Below are 25,407 nucleotides of genomic sequence, written 5' to 3'. Positions count from 1 at the left end.
TTCAAGTGTTTTTAAATGATTTATTCAGATTAGGCAATTTTCAACACTTTTTTGATTTGATATAATATATATATTTTCAAAAACTCTTCAGCTCTGAGGTAAAGTACTTTAGAGGAAAAACAAGAACACTTTTAAAAATAAAAGCAAAAGATTAGTAAAATTCTTAGGCAGGATAAACAGAAAAATATTCCCTCCTCACTTCAATGCTAATGATTCCAACACCAATACAATTCAAACAGCAAAGTCAGAGTCCAAAGTTGAGTTCCTTCCTTAAACAAAATTCTCTGATTCTCTGGGCCCATAACAGTAAACAAAGAAACTTCTCAGGGCAGCTCTTCCCCTGCCATTTCACTCCACACACCCACTCTCATATGGTGGAAATTAAAAGAAGCCTTACATTGTCTCTTCCTGCTCTGTGGAGATAGAGGATGATCATTCACCATTGCATTATCCCATCTCTTACTGCAGTGTTCCCCGTTGTGAAATAATGCTCACCCTGCCAGCATAATATTTTAAGCAAGTTCTTATCCATACATAAACTTTGGAGTGCTGCCAGTGGGAGAGCAACTGTGCTGACAAAGAAAACAGCTAGGATTGAGGAGTGTATTGCAGAGACACTACGTACCTGCAGGGATATCTTGGGACACCTGGCATGTTTAGAGGGCAAGTCCCTTCCCCATACAGCAAGATGGGGGGGGCGGGGGAGAAGAGATCAGCATATGACCTCCAGCTTGATGATTTCAAGGGAACTTTGATTTAAAACTTGGCATTTCCTAGCCTTTGTGGCAGAGATTTCACTCTCTGTTTACATGTTATAGTGAGAGACTGCAAGACTTCATTACTCTATATAAGGTATTTTTTACAGTTGCAAAGATATGATTTGGGAATGACAAGCAATAGAGGTTATAGTTCTTAAGACATTATGAAGAAAGTTAATCGGAGTCTTCATCATCAAGGTATTCCTCTGCGTTACTTAATGTCCGCACTGTATCTGAAGGGAAAAAAAAAATTCTACTTTTAACCAGGGACAGAATCGGGCATATAACAAAATGTTTAATAGTTTAAATTTGTGGTGCTGTGGGCAAACACACTTGAGCAACTCTAACTCTACATGAAGAGGCTGTGTCTGTGGGGGGCATTTCCTAGGATTTAAGATATTTGTAGGTGAGGCGCTAGCCAGGAGCTGGTCAAATGGTCACCTTTTCTACACAAACTTTGCATACATCTGTTGGAGAAAGTTCAGTTGAGGAGAAACACTGGCATGCCTGCTGCTCAGTATTCTTCATGTGAGGCTCCAGGAGCCTGGCTGCCTGAAAAGCTTTGCACACCAGAAGAACAAAGTTGGACAAAATTTAAACCTCTGTGTTTTAAGTTTTAAACACAGAATATATGATTGATGAACTAGAAAGTTTCCCTAGCTCACTTCCAAGGCTCCTAAGCCAGTCTTCATCCTCTGCTTTAATTCCCATGCAGACCTCTTCTGTCTCTTTTCTCCTATCATCCACTGTTCCTCATTCTCCTCCCACAGTTTTCTTCTTGTTGACTACGTATTGGTTTTTAGACATGGATTTATGCTTTCAAAAACTGCATGTATAAAACACATCTAAACCTTGTGCTTCTAGATGGCAAGTAGAAAACTGGATACAGCAGAGAGGGAGGGCAAAGGACTAGTGGACACTGGGAAAGTGGTCCTCCTCACCCAGATATGTAGTAATGTCAAGAGAAGAGCACCTGGCTTGTGCTCCTTAAAGAGATGCACAGAAGGGGAATTTTGTTGTTGGACAGGAATTCCTCTCCTACAGGAGATAAGCCCTGCAAGGAGGCTTTCATTTACATCCCTTCCAGTGAAGGAATGGAAGGCAGTCCTAATCAACAATGATTTGTCTGCTTCCTCAAAGGTGACTTATCCTGCAGAGTTGCGTTGTACAACCCATTCACCATCAAAAATAACTGATGCATAATCCGTTCTACACTGGTTAATAAAATATATTTGATAAATTCTAAAGTTATGGGGTATTTAAACAACAAACAAGCAGCTTAGTAAGCCAGCCCATGTCTTATATTTTGGAGTAATTGAGAAGTGAGTCAATTTTAAACTCTGATCTTGGGAATTGTTTTGCTAACAGGAGCCCAAAAGTACTTGTTTTAAAAATCTCAGAAAATCCATGTAATACTCAAGAGTTAGGGTGGTAAAGGTGGGGAATATACACCATCTTGCTTAATAAAGGTTTAGTCCCAGCTGTAAGTGCAAATATCCACACAGCCTTATTTATCAAAGGGCTATGGACCTTCCAAATACCTTTGTACCAAGGTCAGCCTCCTACTTCTCATTCTAAGGCTCAGAAAGGCGAGAAATGTACTATCTTCTTCCCATTTCTTTTTTCTAATTCCCTTCATTGCCTCCTCTTCAGTATCTTCTTTCTGCAGCTCTCTGCCAACCATGTATCTCCTTTAAATCTACCTTTTCTACAGCCTTCCAATGAAGGATCTCTAATATCCCTTTGCAACTTTATATTTGAATACTTATCCCCTAACTGTATTTGCTTGCCTGAATTATAGTATAAACTTTCTGGGGAAGAGATCATGTCTTGAGTTTACTATTGTGGCGTGCATCACACTTTCCAAATATCAGAACTTTTCAAATATTCTTATATTGAGTACTCTTCTCCTCTAATCTTCCAAACTTTTAAACACAGCTGTTATGATTTGACATTAAACAAAAGAAGAGGGTTCCTAATGCTTTAAAAATAAGGTTTATGGAAAGAATATACCAATTGAATGCAGTGCCATTAAGTACAAATGCATTATTAAAAACCTGCACAAATTAAAATATTTTAAAATGAGGTAAAGCAGACCACAGAAGCTATAAATATGCCACATTCATGCTATAGGGAACATACTGAAAGCAGAACTAAACTTGGATACTTTGATACTAGGAACAGGAAGAGTCCTGAAAGAGTACATAGGAAGTACTGAAATGTAAATTGCAAGGAGTTCAATGGATGCATATGCATTTGAGAAACAAACATAATATGAGGGGAAGAAGAGACTCCAATATGAATGATCAGAGAAATTCAGGGAAAAAGAAAAGCACGCATGTAGCTGTGACCCTATTGACAAGAGGGAAGATTATGGAAGATCTATGTAAAGGAGAGAAGTGAGCAAGAAGTTAAAGACTGACATTGAAATGAAAACTGCAAACAATATTACAAATTATATATTGTGAGTAAAGGTAACTTGGTGATAGATTAGGTGGATATTGAGGAAAAAATATATATATATTTTTTTTGTTTCACAGTTGTCTAGAAGGAATGAAGGAAATATTCCAGAAATAAAGATTAGCTTTCTGGATGGGGCGGCTCCTGGCCCTAGCACACCAAGCGTGTGCTTGGGGCGGCAAGCCGCCGGGGGGCGCTCTGCCGGTGCTGCGAGGGCGGCAGGCAGGCTGCCCTCGGCGGCTTGCCTGCCGAGGGTCCGCTGGTCCCGCGGCTTTGGGGGACCTCCCGCAGGCAAGCCGCCGGAGGCCGCCTGCCTGCCATGCTTGGGGCGGCAAAATCCCTAGAGCCGCCCCTGTTTCTGGAGATGGAAAATGAAAAGGTAATGTAACTAATAGGGACTTAGAACAGAGAAGGATTCAGTAGCAGATGGCTTGAATCCCAGAATTCTGAAAGAGGAAGATAAAAAATACTTCTAATGGAGAGTAATTTACACTAGAAAAATGTATAGGAACTGAGGAAAAAACAATGTGGCTGCTGTTACAGCTGTTTCTTTCTGACCCCAAGCTAACAAGAGATTCTGATGTTGCAGGAAATTGAGTATTATGCTACCACCCCTTAACTTACTTACATAAAGTACTCAAAGTTAAGGAGTTGTCAGATGTTTCACTAACATTATTTAAGGGTGGTTGTACTAGCTCTTCCTTGCCTAGTTAAGCTTCCATAAAACTATCCTCCAAACAAAACTGTTGCTAAATTTGAATTAAGATAGTTAGATTGTATTGCTGAGATATACTTCATCCTATTTCCTTTTCCACTCATTCTCCACCCCATCTACACTCCATATAGGTTCCCCATCTCACTTCTACTTCCTCCCACAGTCCACCTATCTCCTCCCTGATCCTGAACAACCAACTTTAAGCTTTTTAAAACTGGGGTGTGTGTGTGTGTGTGTGTGTGTGTGTGTGAGAGAGAGAGAGAGAGAGAAAAAATGTGTTTAAAAAAAGTTAATAAGTCAGGGAAGTGGGGATATGAGTGGGTTGTGGGAAGATTATATTCTGACAAACAATAGAGCACAACTCCCTTTCTCAAGCCAGCAGGAGGCTGTGAGGAGAATGGAGCGGGATGGTTGTGACAGAGAGAAAAGTGGTTTCTGCTTCTGGGATAAGCTGTAGGGGGAGAAATAGGCATGGGAACATTTCATATGGCTAACCACATGAAGTATAGAGCAGGGGTTCTCAACCTTTTTCTTTCTGAAGGCCCCTCCCCCCGCCAACATAGTATAAAACTCTACGGCCCACTTACACCACAACTATTTTTCTCCATGTAAAAGCTATGGCTGGCATTAAGGGGTAGGAAGCAGGGCAATTACCTGGAGGCCCACACCACGAGGGGCACCGTGAAACTAAGTTGCTCAAGCTTCAGCCCCAGGTGCTGGAGCTCAGGGACCCAGGCTGCACTCCTGCGAGGTGGGGCTTTTGTTCTGGGCCCTAATGAGTCTAACACCAGCCATGGTTGGCAGACCCCCTGAAACCAGCTCGCCGCCCCCGCCAAGGGGCCCTGGAGCCCTGGTTGAGAACCACTAGTATAGCATACAGCTCCTTTCTTTCCCACTTCTCCCTCCCATCATGCTCCATCCTCCAGGAATGCCCTGCTTCCACAGGAGTCCCCCATCTTTGCTCTCCACCAGGAGTCCTCTCCTTTTCCCGTCTCCAATCGCATGATCCTCCTGGATAGTCATGCTCCTCAACCTCCCTAGCCTCCCGGTGACTTAGAAGCTGAGTTCTGATGAATCTTCTGTGGTTCATCAAAATGGAGTTGCTTTGATGAACTCTAGCTCTGTCAGAGAGTGGCTCCCCGTGGTCCCAACTGAACAAAGAAGTGAGAAACAAACAATACCTGTCCCTTGTTTCTTTTTAAGCAGGGAAGCACAGGCAGCATTGGTAGCCATATCCAGAGCCAATTTCTTCTCATTGTTTCTTAAATCTGTTCTTGCCCCTTTACAAAAAAAAATTCCAAATATGTTCAAAAATACTGTCCTAGCAAAACTAATAAAATGAAATCACTTCTCATACAAGTAGCCCGGTCAGCATGACTGATGGGAAAGGGCAATGGGGAGTTCATCTAGGGATTTATCCAAAGTCAATAAAAAAAGATACCCAATGGGCTTAGGATCAGGCTCCTACTTAGGAGCTGTGGAGCTCCCTTGCTGCTTAACTGGGTTTAGGTACCTATTTTTGTCTTCTACAGCAGAGTGAAATTTTACCCTGGACAGGTCAGCCTGTTGTACAGACAACTTCCAGGGTTTGAATGGTTTACAAAGATATGCTGGTCTAGCTAGGAACCAGGTTATAGAAAACAAATTTATAAAATATGCAAATTACAAACTCAGCAGTGATTTACACACAGGAAGCAGCTTTGCCACACACAGAGTATTGAAATCTTGGTAAAGATCTTTACCCTTTGCCAGTAGCATCTCTACAATATCTGCATAACCCTTCCAAGCAGCAGCATGCAAAGCTGTGTCTCCCAATTTGTTCTGTGGAGTTACAGGGAAAAGCAAGAGGATTAAAACACAGCAAAAAATAATCAGCCTGCACAAAGAATTAACAATAACAGCACTGTAAATGTTTGAATGGATAAACTTCCTACCTGTTGATTTAGTTCTACATTTGGCTGTGTAAATAACACTTCCACTATATCTACATAAAATGAAGAAAAAAGAAAACTTTATGAAACCAAAACTTGCTTTCTTATATTCCAAGTACAGCACTGAAGTCAGGATTGCACAGAGAGACTCTAAACCCAATCAGTTAGAGAAAATCCACATCATTAAAGCCTGTGAAGATTGCTGAGCAAGCACTGCAAATACATTGTTTCACTTCTATATCTAAACCTCAGTGACAAACACCATTTTTTTTTGCTCTTCCCCTCAGCAGCCTGCATTTCACCTCTCATTTTTTATAATCATACTGTGATTAAGAATGTCTGTCTGCTTTTAAAGTAAAAGGATTTAAAGATGTTCCATTTTAAAAAAACATGCATTACATTTGACTTGTTTGTTTTTTATTTATTTATTTGCTTACCTGAATTACATAAGAGTATAGACTGTTACTGATTACAGCAGATTAAGTAGTAACTGGTCCATTAGCCCAGCAAATAGAGAAAACTGGAACATAATCAGTAGAGTTGATGGAGTTTTATACTGTACCTTTGTGTCCACCATGGCAAGCCCAGTACAAAGCTGTGCTTCCAGCTTTGTCTAAACCATTTACACCAACTTGGTTATCCAAGCACTCTCTCAACCAGCTCAGGTTTCCTGAAACAAATAGAAAACAAATTGAGTAGCAGAACCATGAAAGGCATTTAGCTCAGTATGAATGCTATGTTGCATTAGATCTTAATTTTTGTTTAGCAATTCATTAGAAACAGTGTTTGGCAGTAATTAGTTACTGCTTCAGGTTATGGAGCGGAAAAAAGAGTCCCAACTTATTAAACACCTTGTTAAGACGACAATTTTTTCCCCACCTTAAAAGCTAATCACTGATGGAATAGGACAAACATAGATTGCATCCATGTACAATCTGGTAAAAAGATTTCCCTACCCTCTTGTCCCTCGCTTTTTTCCTCCCACTCTGCTACTCAATGCTGCAGAATTTAGATACCAAATGTATTCAAAATATTCAGGTTAACCAGCCAAAATATGCAGCACATTCAGTCTTTAAAATTCAAATAAAATGCCTTTGTTGGCACACATACACAAACCACACAAAAAGACTTCTTTTGGCATTACAAAATTTAAAATTCTCAAAATGAGAAGTCCAAGGAATCACAGTCCAAACCACACCCACCTCTTTTGGCAGCTTCATGCAATGGGTTATCAATGGACTCCGCTTGTTCAGCCACTGAAATGAAACACACAAATTCTGATCAGTTTCTCATAGTAAAGATTTTTGTATTTTATTTTTTCAGACTCTTGATAATTAAGTCCAAGAGACTAGCGTACAGAAGTAGATTTTGCATTTTGTTCTGAAAGTGCTGAGGTTAGTGGTCTTCCTGTCTCTTGTGAAAGTAGGGTCAAGAATGGTGGGTCACTGAGACTGTTCTTCTTCCTGTGCACACTAGCTTCCACAGCCCTTTTGAATTGAGCTCGAGGTCCCAGGATGAAATCCTGACTCTGTTGGAAATCTATGGCAAAATTACCTCTAACTTCAACTGGGCCAAGATTTCACACATGGTATTTCTTACACTAATGTAAGTGAAGTGACTGTTGTGTGACTCTAATGGTTGACCACCAGCATCTAGTGAGCTGCACTCTGAAGTCTGCATTTCCTGTGAGAATTCTTTCAGCTAAGACTTGGAATGGGGAGGAAAGCATTGATTGGTATTGGTGAAGATCAGAAGGCGGTGAGGGGTGAGCTCCAGATGCCCAGGGTAAAGCAAGTGTGTGTGTTGTCCTTGGGTGCTATGCTATTGCTGTGGGAAGTGGCAAAGCTAACGAAACTCCACAGCAGTGCAGCAGGAAGTTGGTTTGCAAATGGAATGCTTGTCTTTGAAAAACTGAGGTGCTAGCATTAGGTAACTTTGGGGACATGTCAGTTGTATTCTGAAGAATGTGGTGGTAGGAGTCCCTGCTTTACATGAAAAGATTTTAATTCCATTGTCAAATCATGTGTGCTATCCAGACTTTCTTTGAGTCTTCCATTGATGATATCACCCAAACAGTGGTTTATAACTGCACTGTTTCATAGGTTGAAGTACCTAATTAATCCTGAACAAAGTAAAGATGCAAATCCAAGATTCTTTGATTATACACAAAAATGCTGTTAATATATGGAGGAAAAAGTGGAATTTGATCATTGTATCTTAGCCACTCTGGAAACAGAATTTCTTAATTCTACAGTACACTAAAAGCACTATACAATGTGAAGTAGAACTCTTCTTTTTATTCTATACGGATTGTACTTCTCTCAGAAACCTGAATTTCTTTTTCCATTATTTTGTACTATTTCCAATGACTATTTTTCCCCCTCAATTCCTTATGATGATGCAATTATTATGGCACTTAATATCTTCCTACTATCAGTGCTCTCAAATTTACATTGGTTTTCAGTTTGTGCTTCTGCAGGTCAAGCAGATGGAGCACAAGATCATAGGACAGGTATGCTTGTTGTATCAGGGCATATACCCTCAATTGGACCTCCTGCAACTTCTCTCATTTATCCATACTAAGTTTACATCAGTGTTCAGCCCAATGTACTATGCCCCAAAGTAACTTAGGGATGGGGTTGGGCACTGTAGAACAGCTTCTACAGGAGAGACTAAGGGATCCCCACCTTAGAATATCCCATAGCACAGTGTTTGAGCACTCTCTGGAGAGGTGCGAGACCCCCGTGTTCAAATCCTTTTCCCCCTGTGGCGCAGAGGGGGAAATCAAACTGGAGTCTCTCACATCTCAGGTGACTGATGTAACCACTGGGATACAAGTTATAAGGTGGGCACCTCCTCCAGCTGGATTTTGAATGGGACTTGAGTTGGTAGGCAAGCTCAGGGGCTGCGACTCAGGTGGTAGTTGAACAAGGAAAGACTTTGAGGAACTGGTCAGCACCATCGCAGTAGGACATGACTTTGTCACCAAGACACTGGATTGTTGCAGCCCACTCTACCTATGGTTAAATAGGACATTCACAAAGAAGTCACAGCTGGTAAACAAAACAGTGGTCCGTTTCCTAAGCAGAAAGAAGCACAGGAAGCCCAATACGCTGGTACTCCGCAATTTGTATTTGCTCCCTATTCATTATTAGTCAGCTAAAGATTCTGGTATTGATTTATAAATCTCTTTAAAGCAACAGGCTTATGCTATCTCAGACATCTTCTCAGAGCCACCACAGCAGTTGATTGTCTACCACAATGTATTTAAAATATACTGTCACAGAGTGACTTTCGCCTGCAAGAAAGGGAGCAGGATTCAGTGCACCAGCTGGGCTTTAAGGGGAGGCACCTGGACTTTACAAAGGAGGAGATAGCTGCAGATGGGTTGTCAGATGTCTGCAGACACTGCAGGGAGTAAGAAGGCTCCTGTAGGACCCTGAGTTAACAGGGAGAAGGCTTAACTCCAGGCAAGAGGTGCTGGAAACACAGGAAGACAAACCCTCAGAGAGGAAGGGCTGTGCCCAGATTGTGACTGGGGTAAAGAGAGGACAAACACTCATGGATGAAGACTGTGTAAACTTGAGTTCTATTTTTAAAAGACTTTGTGTGGGATTTAATAATAAAAAAAATCCTCTCATGCAGTCCATTTTAAATATCTAAACTGTGTAGACCAGTGGTTCTCAACCAGGGGTATGTGTACCCTTGAGGGTACACAGAGGTCTTCCAGAAGGTACATCAACTCATCTAGATATTTGCCTAGTTTAACAGGCTACATAAAAAGCTCTAGTGAAGTCAGTACAAAATAAAATTTCATACAGACCATGATTTGTTTATACTGCTCTAAATACTATACACTGAAATGTAACTACAATATTTAATTTAATAACTATATGGTAAAACTGAGAGTGTTATTGAACAATTGCTTAATGTGCTGTGACACTTTTGTATTCTGATATCTGATTTTGTAATCAAGTATTTAAGTGAGGTGAAACCGGAGGGTACGCAAGACGAATCAGACTCCTAAAAGAGGTACAATAGTCTGGAAAGGTTGAGAGCCACTGGAGTAGACTTTAAGGGAGCTTGAGTTAAGGGGAAACTCAGGCAAGCCTCTAAAGAGCCTCTTGGCCAGAAGGAGGTGCTATAGGGCAGAGATGCCCTTTGACAGACATGTATAGACTGAAGGGGTTCCAAGGTGAGCCAGATGTAGCTTTTTGAAATCCTCCACAAAGAAAAATATCTAGAATAGTCAGTCCTACTACCACCAAAGATCACCCCTTAGTCAAAGCATTTCCAAAAGAACCATAACAAAACTTGACAGCATACCAGAGTGGGAAACCAATAGTTAAAGCAAGAAGTAGGACAGAGAACTGCCTGCATATTTGGACAGTCACAAAGGTGTGTGTTTTATTTTATAACCTATATACAGTGTCTGCCTATGGTGGTGATAGGTACTTGAGAAATGCTGATTTAAGTATTCTGATGTACTTTGATACTGGACCCTTAACTTCAGCATTGTTACCAGTGTCCAAAAATAATCATATCTAGTAATTTCTACTTAGTGACATGTAAATGAAGAGAAAAATAAATTCTAGACTTTACCGTAGTTGCTTGGAATAAGTCCAGTCCTGCCTTTGCAGGTTCCCTTCCACCAATTTGTGTCACTCTGGAGAGGAAGGGAGGGAAAAAAATTAAAATTCAATAGACTGTTTCTTAAACTTAGTCAGTCTACATGTGACACCACTACTGAAATAATGTTACTCACCATATCTGAAATGTAGATAATATCCCCTTCTTCAAAATACAACTCATCTGGCTGAAAAAAAAATTACATAAATATGTGTGAAGAGATAAGCAAGTACATGAAAGAAGCACAGCACCTTTAGTTTTTGTGGTAATATTGCACCATCCCAAAATCTCCAGTATCAAGTCAACTGCTTGCTAGTCATTTACATTCTTGGCAAGTCAAACTACAGTAAGTAATGTATGAGGCATGTACACTAGAAGAGGAAGCTGGTCATCTTCCTACCATGGATTGAATGCAATAATTTAAATGGAATGGGGAGTAACTAGGGTATTTTTTTTTTTAATTCTTCTACACAACACATTTTTGGGGCAAACTGAATCTGTCATTTATCTGTATGTAGTGATGATATGCAATCAAGTTTTTAAAAAACAAAAATAGTGTGGAGAAGGAAATGCCAAAGATTCTAAGACATCTCAACAACTTGACTTTGGGGGGAGAAGGGGAAAAGCAGAGGAAGGCACGTGTGTGAAATCTTAAGTGTTATAGTGGGGCTATCACACTCTTATCATTAAGGTTGACAGCTTACCGTTTAATAGCCAATTTTCTAAATGCTCTAAAATCTACACAGTGCAAGTAAATGTCTTGGAAACTGATGAAGGGGATCCAGGATAGGATCCTCCAAATTTGAGGTTGTTTGAGCAAAGGGTTTCTGAGATACAGATTTCTCCTCTCCCCCCTCACAAAAACATTAAAATAATCTTAAAATAATATCTTAACTTTTTGTGCCTACCTGGGACTACTTAAGGCTGTGATCCTCCCCAAACTGATAACCATCCCCTTGGTATTGATCTCAGCTAGGATCTGGCACCCACTGCCCAGTTGGAAAGCAATATTTGAATAGTTAGTCAGCATAAAAAATGGATCTACAATTTGGCTTGCACCAAACTGACAAGGCACAGAAAGTCATTTGTGTTTATGCTGCAGGCAGGAATTCTACTGCAAATCAATGTTTTGTAGGTAGTGACACACCACAGTAAATGAATGGCTCAGACATGCCCAAGTAGCACCCATGTACTAGGAGTTCAAGTGTTGATCTCGGCAGCTTTCTGAGAACATGGGGTGTAGATATTAGCTGCTCTCTGCCTGCATTCTGCAGTAGCTCCTCCTGAAAGCAAAAGTTCTGGTTTTAAGAGCCAACATTTCAAAGTGCTCTTAAAACACACGCTTCAGTTGTTTTGAAAATTGCTGTCCTGTAACTCTTATTTCCTAGTTTTCAGAGGCTTGAGTATAATCACACTTAACATTCTGGAAGGGTACAAGGCACTGTGAATAACCTTTAATTCTGTCAGGTTTTTGGCAGTGAATTGCACTCCTATTTGCCTCGTTAATACCCTTTTACCTACTCTAAAGGAGCCAGACTTCAAAAAGATAACTAACTCCTGTACTGCCACCTTACTGATTGTAACAGAAACCCTCCGAAAATACTCTTCTTATCCTGGGGATTCTGCTAGGGAAAGGCACCTTAAGTTCTTGGCAGGACTCCACAGTAGCCCTTCTGGCAAAGGCTACTCAGAAGATGTGCTTATTCAGCATGAGTACGAAATGGCAAACTTTTTAGGGGAGATTTGGTTTAGGTTTCTCTTCACCACCAATCCAATTAACCTAATTAAATGGAACTAGACAAGGAGCAAGAAATGGTAGCCCCTCAAACCTGCAACCATGATGGAGGGACAGAGGGTTAGTGTCCTGCTGAATTTTTATGCTGCCTTTGGGAAGAGGAAAAATAAATGAGCCCAAGTCTCAGAATCTGCTAATCCTCTATTGTGGACATGGTGTACCAAGGAGACACCAGGGCTCACAGCATTACCTAATGGAAGTTGCATGTTGAGGAATCTGAGCTTGAGTAAGAAATGGACAGTGAATTCTTGTTTAGCACTGGAAACTAGTTATAGCTCTTAACTAAAACATTTAGTTTTTATTTATATAGCAGTGTAACAAGGCTGTTTATGCTTTTTTTTTTTTTTTTTTTTTTTTAGAATCCTGATGCACTAGCCCACACAATTAGATCACTTTGTTCTATGAGTGATATGAAAACCTAAATACTTACAGTTCTGGGTTCAAATGTATACAGGGCCCTGAACACTTTGACCTGTCCTAAAAAGAAGAGAAAAAACATTAATGACAGAGGAATGGAGATACTTCTCCCTTCCTTAGGGCAGAATACATCATCAGCATTACAGATCTAGCTCAAAAAATCAAAGCTGCACTTCCTCCTCTGACAGGCAGGGCCGGTGCAAGGATGTTTTGCGCCCTAAGCAAAACTTCCACCTTGCTTTTCCCCCCAACCCCACAGCAGCTCCGCACTCCCCCCGCCCCAGCTCACCCCTGCTCCGCACACGAGCACCCTGTGGCTGCTTCATTTCTCCCACCTCCCAGGCTTGTGGCGCCAATCAGCTTAGGAGCCGCAAGCCTCGGAGGCGGGAGAAGTGAAGCAGCCACGGCGAGCTCGGGGAGGAGGCAGGGCAGGGGTGAGCTGGGGTGGAGAGTTCCCCTGCATGTTGCCCCCCCTTACTTGCTGCAGGCGGCCCTCCCCGCGCTCCCCTACCCCAGCTCCCTCTGTCTAAATGTCAGCGGCAACCGGGGCAGCCGAATCTTCGTCCGCTGCGGTTGCTGCCGAAGAAAATGCCGCCCCCCAAATCCTAGCACCCTAGGTGACCGCCTAGGTCACCTAAATGGTTGCACTAGCCCTGCTGACAGGGACTGAGCGTGCTTGGCAGGTGCAGGCACAGCAGGATGACAGAACCCTTCTCCCTCCCCTGGCAGGCCAATCTGGGACAGCACTTGACCGTGCATACCATCCTCCCTCCCGCCATGTATCACCTCTGCCCACATGCTGAAGGTCTAACTGAGTGCCATATCTAGAGGCAGGAAGGAATTTTTCCCCAGGTAATATTGGCAGAGACCCTGTGGGGGGAGTTGGCCTTCCTCTGCAGTCTCAGGCACATGTCACTTGCTGGTTTGAGCTAGAGTAAATGGTGGAGTCTCTGGAACTTGACGTCTTTAAATCAGGCTTTGAGGACTTCAGTAACTCGGGCAGAGGTTATGGGCCTATTACAGGAATGTCTGATGTGCAGATCAGACTACATGATCATGAGGATCCCTTCTGGCCTTAAAGTGTGAGTCTATCATAGAACATGTAAATGATTTGTTTAACTACTGATGCTCTCTAATCAATGACCTGCTTCTGCTAATTAAGTTAAAGGATACAACTGAACCACATAAGGCCAACTTGGCTCTCTCTGAGCCTTTCTGGATTATTGCTCCCATAAAATGCTACTAATAGGCATGGAAACATGATGCTCATAGAGACTTCTAAGACTCTTTCCAACTAAGAAAGTGGTTTGTTTGAAAACAATGAATAGCAAATTCAGTTTACAAAAATGCAATCCTTTAAAGGGCTTGCAGGGGCAAATCAGAAGCAGCATTTTGAAGTGCTGTGACTATGTTCTGTTACAAACAAGCAAGATGAGTACAAAACTGTGTTTTATAATGTAATTAAAAAAGAGTCTCATTAGAAAAAGGATTTTTTCCTCTGAATAACTTGCAATTTGTGTTAATCGTAGTAGTATTAATGGAGGGTTGTTTTTAAATAAGTGCCTAGTGTTTTCCTGACAAGAGGCCACAGTTTTCTCACACTAGGGTTCTTCTAATCAGTTCTTTCCTTCCTCCAATTCCAACTCTTCTGTACTAGCCTGTAGTTTTTACATGCTACCATGTAACAATCCCCTCTTCTATTACACTCTCTGCTAACACATTCCCTGTCTTCCTCTTCTTCAGCTCCACCCCTCAAAAAAAATTATCCCTTATGTGTGAAGCTACTTATTTCAACATCTGAGTGAGGCTGAACTTCCGGAGAGGAAGGGGAGGGAAAGCTATCAACTCTGGTTAAAATAAGTTTTGCTTCTGAAGTAGAAGAAACACAAATTAGCCTGGGGAGCTGTTTCATTCTTCTGACTAGAAAATGAACATTAAAGTAAAGCAATAAACTAATATTTAATGGAGCTGGTGCATGGCAGGGTGAGTTGATGCAACTCTTCTCTTAGAATTCAGAGGCCCAGTTCTCCTGCTGTAGGATACAAACAGTTCCCACTGATTGAATTATTCATATTCTCCCACAGGAAAACAGGACTCCAGGGACCTGATTCTGGCTACTACTGTGACTGCTTTGCATTGCTGTTGCAACACCAAACAGCCAGAAAGCCATCTTAACTAGCTTAAAGGGATACTCTGAGTGTCATAAATTACTATTTTAGCACCTGGTGTAGGGAGATTTGATGCAGCACCTCTATGCTCTCAGGCTTATTTAATTTTCTAATGGACTAAACTAACCCCTGGGCTGGCTCTAGAATCATGGGCCTTGAAACTGGCACACAGTCATCATCATCCTTCCACCCATTAGGTTTCACTGGGCACAGTTCAAAATCTGGGAGCAGGTGCCTAGAATTGATTTGGGTAAAATCCTAGCCCCAACACACAGCATAAATATTGGATCATGCTCCAGGTCAGAGGTGGGCAAACTTTTTGACCCCCAAGCCATATCTGGGTATGGAAATTTTATGGCAGGCCATGAATGCCCACAAAATTGGGGTTGGGGTGCTGGAGTGGGTGAGGGCTCCGGCTCGGGGTGTGGGCTCTGGGGTGGGGCCAAAAATGAGGCATTCAGGGTGCAGGAGAGTACTCTGGGCTTGGACCGAGGGGTTTGGAGGGCAGGAGGGGGATCAGGGTTGGGGCACAGGAGGGTGTCAGGGGTGCAGGCTCAGGGCAGCACTTACCTCAAGCAGCTCCCAGAAGCAGCAGCATGTCTCCCCTCTAGCTCCTACGTGGAGGCACGGCTAAGCAGCTCTGCGCACTGCTCTGTCCGCAGGCACTGCCAATGCAGTTCCCATTGCCCGCTGTTCCTGGCCAATGGGAGCTGTGGGGGGCAGCGCTTGGGGCGGGGGGCAGCATGCAGAGCCTCCTGGCTACCCCTACGTGTAGGAGCCAGAGTGGGGACATGCTGCTGCTTCCGGGAGTCGCATGGAGTGGGGCAAGCCCCTGACCCCACTCCCCAGCTGGAATGTCAGAGTGGGGCAAGTCCCAGACCCTGTTCCCTGGTGGGAGCTTGAGGGCTAGATTAAAACATCTGGAGGGCTGGATACTGCCCCTGGGCCCACCCCTGCTCTAGATATTCATGGGGCTGAGGGTAGGGCAGAAAGGAATACCTCCCAGGCCTCAGAACAGCACTAGATCCATTAGCTCCTGCGTGCCTCATCTCCCAGAACTCCCTGATGAGTTGGGGACATGGAAATACCTCACAAGTGTTCCAAAATCCATGGCCAAGGAAGTAATTGGGTAGGAGAATGATTTGCCTTTAAACAAAAGGTTGCAGGGGCGGGTGAGTGAGGAGAAAAGAGTTAAGTGCTCTTTCCAGAGTCCCTAATCAACACGCAGACTAGGATGGATTTGATTTAAATCACTGGTCAGGAAGACTCGATTTAATCATGGATTTCTACATAAAAGTGCATTCTTGTTGGTTGGTATAACCTTAATACATATTCTTCAACTCAGATAGATGTAGGTTTCATTTTTAGAAGGTACACACTATATATTTTTAAGTGATTTATTTTGAAAACGTTTCCAATTAGTTTTACAGCTATATCAGAAAATGAATGATTGTTTTGTTGTTTCATTTACCAAAGGTAATTGAAGCAGATATTTATGAAGTCATTGGGAGGTGAACTATTTCCAGTTCAACAGATTAATCATTGATATTTGGAGAAGTTTCTTGCCAGGCTGTATTAGGAGAACATCACCAGACAAACATTTAAATAATTTTATTTAACTAAAACAACAATGTTATGTATTCTGGATTTTTTTCTTCAACAGCAAACATATAATATTTTAACAAAACAAGCATATGAATTTTAGACTAACTTAATGTTTAATAAATTCAAAAATTCAAGTTTTTTAAAATCAGGTTTGTTTTTGTTGTTTAACTAAAATAGTTAAATGAAATTAAAAAAAATTAAATCGACTGTGAGCCAGGTCAACATGAGAAACTTAAAATATTGGCTTCTGCAGCTAACTCAGTCATCTTCACCTTCATTTTCTGCACTGGCAGAAGAAGCTACCGCTGTTAAAAGTGAGATTATCACGTCAACAGTCTCTGAATCCAAGTGCGTAAGTGACTTCCACCAGTTCACTGGTGTGACTTTCTTAAAAGATCTACAAACATATATTTCTTGAATGGTTCTTATTCCCAAACTGGGTCTCTTTTACAGCCTGCTTCCATTATAGGTTTTCCCTTCTAATGAGAGAATGGTATGGTAGATCTCAAATCAATGAAGGCTACACTCAGAAAGACCTCAAGACTTCTGGAATATGCTGCTCAGACAGTTTCACTTTTGTTTCTACTGCCTTTCCCTCCCTTCTCACATTTATCTCCACACTTCTTCTCTTTATCTAGATCTATTCTGCTCCCACCGATTTTCTATTCATTGAACTTTTTGAAACTTTGCACTTCTAGAGAGAGGTAAGGGATTGACTCTGTGTACACAAATTTGCACAGAGACAACAGGGTTGAGGTCTGGTTATTTCTCACCTCATATATATATATATTTATTTAAAAACATTTTTGCTGTTATCTCTGGAGACACAAATCCACAGTTTGAGAACTGCAAAACTAAACATCTCTGATGGTATCTCCTAGACTGAGCACTGAGTCCCATTGGGTAGATGGAAAGATTAACCTAAGTAATCTATACAGAAGCCCCTGGAACCCCATAAAATTGGGTCCCTAATCCATGAACTATTGGAACTCATTTACAAAACTTTTCTTAAACATTACATGAATATATTGTCTGATATTATAGAATTAGAATTTATAATTCCTATTCCATGATGAGATATGAGTTTTAATTAAGAGGTTTTTTCCCTCAAAAATTTGATCAAAAAAATCCGAAGTAAAAAAAAATTTTTTTTTAAGTAATTGATTTTTATCCACCCTGTTAATATTCCCACTTTGTGCAATCTGAACTCATGAATCTCTCGGGTCCAGAACTAGTATAGCAGAGATAATGCAAATCAGAATTAAGATGCAGTGGTAAGGCCATTTGGAGAATTTTACACAGAACCTGCTTGTTCTATATCAAGTGATCTTGGGTATCACTTGTCTCATTTTTATCACCACCAGACTCATGCAAAGTAGTTCTTCTTCTTTGTGGATTTTAAAGGTTCAGTATTAAGAGTTGACAAAAATCAACTGCTTGAAATTTTTCATTGGAACTACTTTAGGGAAATTAATTTGTTAGCCCTAGCAAAGCTACCAAGGTCTATCATAGGTATTTCTAATGCATCCATCATAGTATTTAATGCAGGATATTTAATATCCTGATGCTGCAAAGACTTATGAATGCAAGAAGTCCCACTGAATGCATAGGTCTGGATGAGTATTCTGTTGAACAGATTGACTAAATGTAGATAAACTTGCAAAATGGAAGGCCATGCATATCTGTTTGCTAATGGTGGCCTATATAGAGCACCTTAGCTACAGTAATATTGTATCAATCAGCACCTCAAATATTGTAGGTGCCAGGAGCATTTAACAGTTGTTTTTTAAAAACAGACAGTATTGGGATATCATCAAGGAAAAGGTATGAAGTTATTTAACATAAAATTTACTTGCAAATAACTTTACAAGTGAAGTTCAGGTGTCCCACTGTTTAATATTGGGAACTTCATTTATTCACAGAGGTCTTGATCCTGCAATCTGTGGTATGCAAGCAGACTACTGCACTTACATGGAGCTGGGCTCTGCACAGGCACAGCAGTCCACCCAAGTGCAATGACTGTCCAGACCGGGGCCGGAAATATCAGTTCGTATTTCCTATGTAAGCTGCTCAGTATAATAAAGGTGGCGGCGGTGGTGGTGGTGGTGTATATGTGGGGAGGTGTTAAAACAAAAAAAACCAACAACCCAGCAATACAGTACTCCTTAAATCCACTTTCTTAGTCATGTCTGGCTAGCAGAAAGTTTTCTTTGGCTAGCAAGGGGGCCTAAACGATCAGTGAATCCAGAATGTAAGCATTTGTTTAAATATCAGAAAAAAAACAACATTCCTCTGGTTCCAAAGACTTCCCAAGTATGAATGAATGAATGCAGTGTTACCTTCTGGGGAATGAGATTGATCCAGTGCCTTTTCTTCAGCTTTTCTTAGCTCAACCATGAAATTAACAAGAACCTTAGTAGTTTTACTATTGATATTTTACAATCCTGTTTGCAAGTGTGAAGACCTATTAGTGGCTGCATTAAAACAACTAACACTTATAAAAGTTGTCAAAAATAGGAACTAACCCTATGCATACGTTACACCACAAATGACTGCATAACCTTATTCTGTATACTTCGGTTTTCCTCTTGCCATCCCTCTTCCCTATCCAATATCTCATTTTAAACTGTAAAGTTCTTGGGGCAGGGCCTCTTCTCTTCTCTGAGAAGTGCTCTGTACACCTATGTGACTATGTAAATAAACAGAAGTTATTTAATCTGGAGGATGTAGAAGTAATGCATTTTTAGCTGTTAACAGCACACTCCAAGAAGTCTGCCACAGATCTATGTACAGGCAGTCCTCGGACTTAGGACACAATTGGTTCCTGAAAATTGCATCGTAAGTTGAAACGTCGTAACTCGGAACTGCAATACACTCCATTGCAGGACAGAGCGTCGTAAAATTGAAACCAACTGTCATGGGTCAATTCAGAATCGTCATAAGTGCTATTCATCGTAAGCTGAATGTCATAGTCAAGGACTGCCTGTATTCTTCTCATTCAGAAACACTACTGGACATAGTACACAATCCAAGAGCACAGCTGGCAATGGCAATTCAATTTGTCAGGTTTGCAATTTTGGTAAATAGGATTAATATCATCAACACAAAAAATTAAATGTTAAACTCTGAAAAGGGCCATGTGTTTTGAGGATAGAATGGAGCAGCTGAAAGAAAAAGGAGGATCCAACACTTGCATAGTGTTGACTATTGAATATAACTGAAATTTTCATCTTACTCTCATTCACCTCATTTGAATTGCCAAGAACAGACATATCTGGAATAGGGCACATTGTACTAGTCTTGCTTCCTAGCACATACAGAGTAGAGATAGCAAAGTTTTCACAGGGGATAAAAGAAAATAAATACAGCAATCCCTTGTCCAGGAAAGACTTTTTCCACTGACCCAAGAACCAGATTCTCTGCTTAACCAGATGAGAAACATGTTATATGATTTCCCAAAGACCAGAGATGCCCAAACATGAAGTCGGCGGTGATTGGGCGGAGGGAGGCAGCATCAGATTTTACATGCCAAATGAAGTTATAATAGATTGTGATAGGATTACTAAACATATACAGCTGTTGTCCAATACTAAATTTTCAGATGTTAAGCAAAGATTATATATATTTATTTGGGATTTTTTTTAAGTAATCTTCATTTGCCCCCCTCTTCCCAGGAGTTCTCAAACTTTTTTCCTAATTCTTAATAGATTATCTTATGGTTCAGCCCCTCTCCAATTTGCAATCATATAACATCCCTGTGTCAACTACAGTTGTTGCATATATGCAACACAGATAGTAGGAGAGTGCTTACATATTTGTAGATATCTTCACTGAGATTTTTCTTTCTTAAAAAAAAAAAAAGGCCAACTATTTCTTCCTCTCATCTGTTCAATTTCTATCTACTACTAGAAATGTTTTTCTGCCACCTCGTCTGTCTCTTCTTTCTGCTCTGCTTTTCTGGACATTCCTCTGCCGGTGATGGCTGCAACACCTGAAGACCGCTCCTGTTTTCTTTTCTACTTCACTTATTTAGTAACAGCCCATAGTAGAGGTAGCTAGACTTGCTACTCCTTATGCAAGCCTGGCTTTACAGACGGAACACCTAGCAGCTCTGAACAATTAAAAACCAGCACAGTGTGATCAACCACCATCAGGAGGTGCTCCAGGGGGAGAACAATTGCTACAGAGTATCCCATTGTCAAGGAAACTATACTTCTGGATATGGTCCACATAGTTTATATGTCGTCTACTTCTTTGTAAGAGTGGGTACCTTTCAGAACATTTAGAACCACAAAACAAAGATTCATAGGACAATGATAGTATTATAGGCTAATACAAGTAGCCTTATTGAGATGAAAAGCACAATACAGCCTTCATATAAAAATGGCTTCTTAATACATTTTAAAAAAAAAGACGGAAAGCCTGTCCCTGAAATGGCCTGACAAGTTATTGCTGTGAAAACTATGTCTGCACAAGGCATTCTCTCAAGAATTAAGAAGTTTAGAAATGCTCAGTCAATTTAAAAAACTTCTCTGAATATCCCTTTAGAAAGTATGAGAGGTAATCTAGTTTATAATTTCTTATCTCTACATATAGGTCTACAGATTACAAAATGCATTGAAAAACCTTTTTTTAAAAAGAAATTCTAACTAACCTGGCTGGTAAATTAGAAGATTAATATAATTAAAGACAAAAAGATTACCCATACACACTTGGGTCTTAAAACTGTGTGGAAGTACAGAAAGAACTGACAGGGATTTGTAAGGGATCTTAATGCATGACAGTCTTTGTTAGCGAGTTAGGCTAACTGTAACCCTAATAACGCGAGATTTGTAGAAGCGAGGATTGTGTGAGGCGAGCAGAAAAGAACTGTGTGAGAAGTTGTTTTGACCTTGTGTAGATAGATAGACTGGCATCTCTCAGAAGTGAGAAAAACAGGATATCAGGATGACCCATGTATAAACAAAATGCAGCTATTGGTTATTATTGTCTGTAACAAAAGTATAAATGCTTGTTGTAATTGTTTACCTATTGAGAGACCTGTCTTGGAAGGGGAGACCCTATGTCCTAGTGCACTCTCTCCCTGTTGTAGCTGCTAAACAGAAAAAAGTATCTGACTCTGCTGCACCCAAACAAAAAGCGAGAACTGAGTTTTTCTCCGACAACTGGGTCGCCTCTACTGGGAATCCTCTGAATTTTACTCAGCTATAATCTTTCACAGGAAGACAAACAGTGATAGTTCTATCAGCATTTTCTTTAAGCCTCATTTTCAAAGGGACTTAGCATTCAGCAAGGAAGGGCAACATCAGTCACAGGCTGAAACTTGGCATTTAAATGCCCAGCTGATTTTTATTTTCTATTCTTTACTGTGCTCATCACCACATCATCTGACTGCCTTCCATAGTGCAGTAAGCAATGTGAGTATACATCTGTCACATTTGTTCTCTCCTCCTCTCCCCAAAGAGAGAAGTGTATGGTGTGTCTTGTTTTGGTAGGGCTTTTTGTGCTGTTCTTGCTTGGTGTTTTTTTTATTTATTTCTTCTTTAAATATAGCTGTTGCTATGTGTTTGTTAGAGAAGACAAGGTCAAAGAAAAGGGTCTTACACTTGGAATGGAAACAAGTGAGGTCTGTAATGGCCCTTACTTCGTGGGAGAGTTTTGTTCCTTAATTTTTGGACAAGTCCTAGAGAAAGTTCCCTCTCCCACCCAGACAAGCTTTATTCTTATCGTTGAGTTCCACTGTGCCAGATGTGCAAAGCTGTCGCCCATGGGTGGCAAGTATCATAGGCTAGGGGAGGCTCTGCCTCCCCAAGCAGCTGTTGTGGCCCTGGCCATGCTCTGCCCCCAGACCCTCTCCTGCCATTCCTGGCGTTGTACCCTGACCCAGGCTGGCTGGGGCCGGCCAGCATGCCCGGGTATAGCAGTCCAGCCAAGAGGTGATAAAGGCATGAATAATATTTATATACCTAATGGGTGGTGTGTGTTCATTGTAGGGGCAATAGTTTGATAGGGGAATGTCCATTTTCAGGTCCTACAAGGGGTTTTGCTTGTGTGACTTTAAACAGTCAAATGCAAAGAAGTTACTTTTAAAAATTGGCTATTTAGTCAACAACATCAACTAAGTACTTTAAGTATTTCAAGAAATACAGTAAGTGGCCAAGATATTGAAGATGAAAAATATATTAGTGACCACGTGGTAATTTTATTAGAGGCACCAGTCACAGCTCCACAATTACTTTGGAGTTGAGTTCTGCACTTAAAATAGGGATTCAACCTCTTATCTGTTAAAAATACAGTATAATCTACCCCAAAATACAGCACTTAATATGGAATTTTCTGGTCATTGAAAAAACTATAACAGATTTTTAAAACAAACTTTGTAACATCTAAATAAGGATGTTACCTATTCCAACTACATTAAAGGCTAGATCCTGCAAATTATTCAGGAAATTGGTTCTTACTGGGGAGTTTAGTTAGATTAAATTTGTGTAAGGGTTAAGGGTCATGTCCTGCCCAGAGGCCCTTCCTTCTTCCATTCAGATGAACAGGCAAAGCTTCTGTTCTCCAAACACAAGAACAAGGGGATATTCAATGAAACTGAGAAGTGGCAAAGTCAAAACTCATAAAGGAAATACTTTTTCAAACAAAGCTGTTACCCTGTGGCAGTGAGTTCTAGTGTATCATGGAGACCAATCATTTCACAAAAATCAAAGAGGGTCTGGACACTTGTATAGATAGCAATATCCCAAGTTTTGACAGTTAATGCTAAAAAGATTATTGGAAGGGATAGAAAACCTCATGTTTGAGGGCTTAACCACTCTCCACCTATTAAGGAATAGGATGAGACATTCATGGGGGCAGATTATCCCACCTCCGTCTTCTGTGGGATTTCATGCACCTTCCTGAAAATTGACAGGATACTGGACTAGATGCATCGTAGGTCTGATCGAATATGGCGATTTCTAAGTTCCAATGACAATTTTGTTATTAATTTTAACAGAACCAAAACTGATGGTGGCTCATTAGCCATGATTCCGTTGGTAAATATGCATTGCTTCACAAAATGTGTATGTTTATAATTAAATTTACTTCCTTGAATAAACCCAGCATGTATTATAGCTTTCAATTTCTCTTTTTAAAAAAGAGATGCTATCAAGAAGTTTAAGTCACCAGATAACTTTCCTTTGCATAAGCATCCAGACTGGTGTAGTTAATTTCTTCCTTTTTTTTTAAAGAAAATTATATGACAGATAAAATACCATTTTTAATTCAAAGTCTAAAAAGGAGAAAAAGAGCTGTAGCATATATAAAACCCTCAATTACTTCACACACTTATTTTAGAAAATACAAGAACTAGTAAAGTGTTTAGCATTTTTTTAAACGGAAATAGACCATTCCCTTCTTAACAGCAAACTAGATTTAGGATCTAATCAATGCTTAATTTGTGCCAGAGCTAAGCCTGGGCACTTTTAGGATTGGCAGTTCAAAGTCCTGGCACCTCTGTATTTATTATGTCAGTTACGAAAGTAACAAAAAAGCTCAGGCCTTGGCACCTCTTTTATTACAAATTAAGCACTGAATCATCTTGATAGCATCTTTTCCTAAACGGAAATTTAAGCAACAGGATATTGACACATATTTGCAAATGACAGAAAATTCAGTAGTTTAAGGGTGACAACTAAGCACCTTAAATGTCATTTGATCCCAATAGATCATACCTCCTATGGAGTCCTGGATTCTTATCCTGGGCTCCATTCAACAGAGGACAAACTGTGTTTTCAGGCTTTGGAAGAAGACAGTCTTCTGTGCTTTGGCAATTTCAACACACTTTTACTAATCAAGCCTTGAGAGTTCACAAATCATTCTCTGACCTTTCATCAGTTACTGTCACAACTGTAATACATTCTTTGTAATGATGACTGAAAAAAATCTTGTTTTTTTAGGCACAAGTCTCAGATTTGTACCAAGTATTAAATCACAGAATGCTATCGCAAGTAAGGAAATCTGCTCCCAAGGAGGGTGCTTGTTAGGACACCTCTTCCCACGTGGAGGCACCCCCGTGACAATCAACTTCAACTTTCTAGCTTGACATGCCTTAATTGCAGAATAAGTCTCCGTGCATATGTTGCAGATTGTTCAGCAACCAGCCTTAGAAGAGCATTTTAACCGAGGCGTGTTTCCGTCCTTCCGCAACTGTAATGCAGCACCGAGTTCGCTAAAATGATCTCCAGAGCACTAGTAATTGCATTTGCTTCTGCCTCTTCCTCCTCTTACCAGGGACTAGCTCAGCTCACTTCCTACTTCTCCTCGGCCACTAGCAAGTGCGCTCTGACAGTGACAGCCCGAGCCACGTCCCAGATAAAAAGGAAGCCCCTCGCTTTGGAGCCATAACCACCCCGGCGCTCTGCCAGCCCGAGCAGCCTCCCCATCCCACCCCCTCTTCAGCACATCGCAAAGGCGGCCCCGCACCGGACAAATAAAAAGGGAACGAGAAAAACATCGCCCACGTGTCAGAGCCCAGCTCCGTGTCTAGCACCGAGCACGAACTTCGAGCTCCGCCTTGCACCCCGTGTAATGCAAGTGCAGGCGGGGTGCAAGGCGGCTGCTGTTCCTGTGTAGGAGGCGCGCGGCGACGGGCCGCTCCCTTACCTGGTTTGGCTGGTTTAGGTGGCGGCTTGGACATCGCGGCGGCTTGGCTTAGCACAGAGCCGGGAAACCCCTTCCTCCGCCTCCCCGCAAACTGCCCTCGGCCGGTCCGTGCTCCTGCCCGGCGGCAGAGCCCCTCCTCTGCAGCGGGCGCGGGGCTCAAGGCGGAGCGGCGGCGGCGGCTGTCCCAGCAGCGAGTCCCCGGGGCTCGATGAGGAAGTGAGAGGAGCCGGAGCAGCAGCGAGCGCGGCCCCTGGGCGCTGCTCCCTCTAGGGGCGGCTGC

General features: G+C 41.4%; 1 protein-coding gene across 2 annotated transcripts; it reads right to left on the bottom strand.

Annotated features, from left to right (window-relative positions):
- OSTF1 (osteoclast stimulating factor 1) lies at window positions 1-25,346 on the bottom strand. Of its 2 annotated transcripts, none has more exons than XM_039544227.1 (10): window positions 25,128-25,346; window positions 12,719-12,765; window positions 10,630-10,680; window positions 10,467-10,530; window positions 7,067-7,120; window positions 6,427-6,534; window positions 5,868-5,917; window positions 5,676-5,754; window positions 5,115-5,213; window positions 1-991 (listed from the first exon to the last, which is right to left on the bottom strand). In XM_039544227.1, exons 1-10 carry the CDS (start codon window positions 25,159-25,161, stop codon window positions 933-935), a joined length of 645 nt encoding a protein of 214 aa, XP_039400161.1. In that variant the 5' UTR covers window positions 25,162-25,346; the 3' UTR covers window positions 1-932. The 2 variants fall into 2 exon arrangements, with proteins under 2 accessions (XP_039400161.1, XP_039400162.1); XM_039544228.1 differs by lacking the exon at window positions 25,128-25,346 and adding an exon at window positions 24,197-24,281.
- Between the last annotated feature and the right edge of the window lie 61 nt (window positions 25,347-25,407).

Source organism: Mauremys reevesii, linkage group 6, assembly GCF_016161935.1.
Source record: "Mauremys reevesii isolate NIE-2019 linkage group 6, ASM1616193v1, whole genome shotgun sequence".
Classification (NCBI taxonomy): Eukaryota; Metazoa; Chordata; order Testudines; family Geoemydidae; genus Mauremys; species Mauremys reevesii.
The sequence above is the reverse complement of the archived record's forward strand: the minus strand, read 5'-3'. Positions and strand labels throughout refer to the sequence as shown.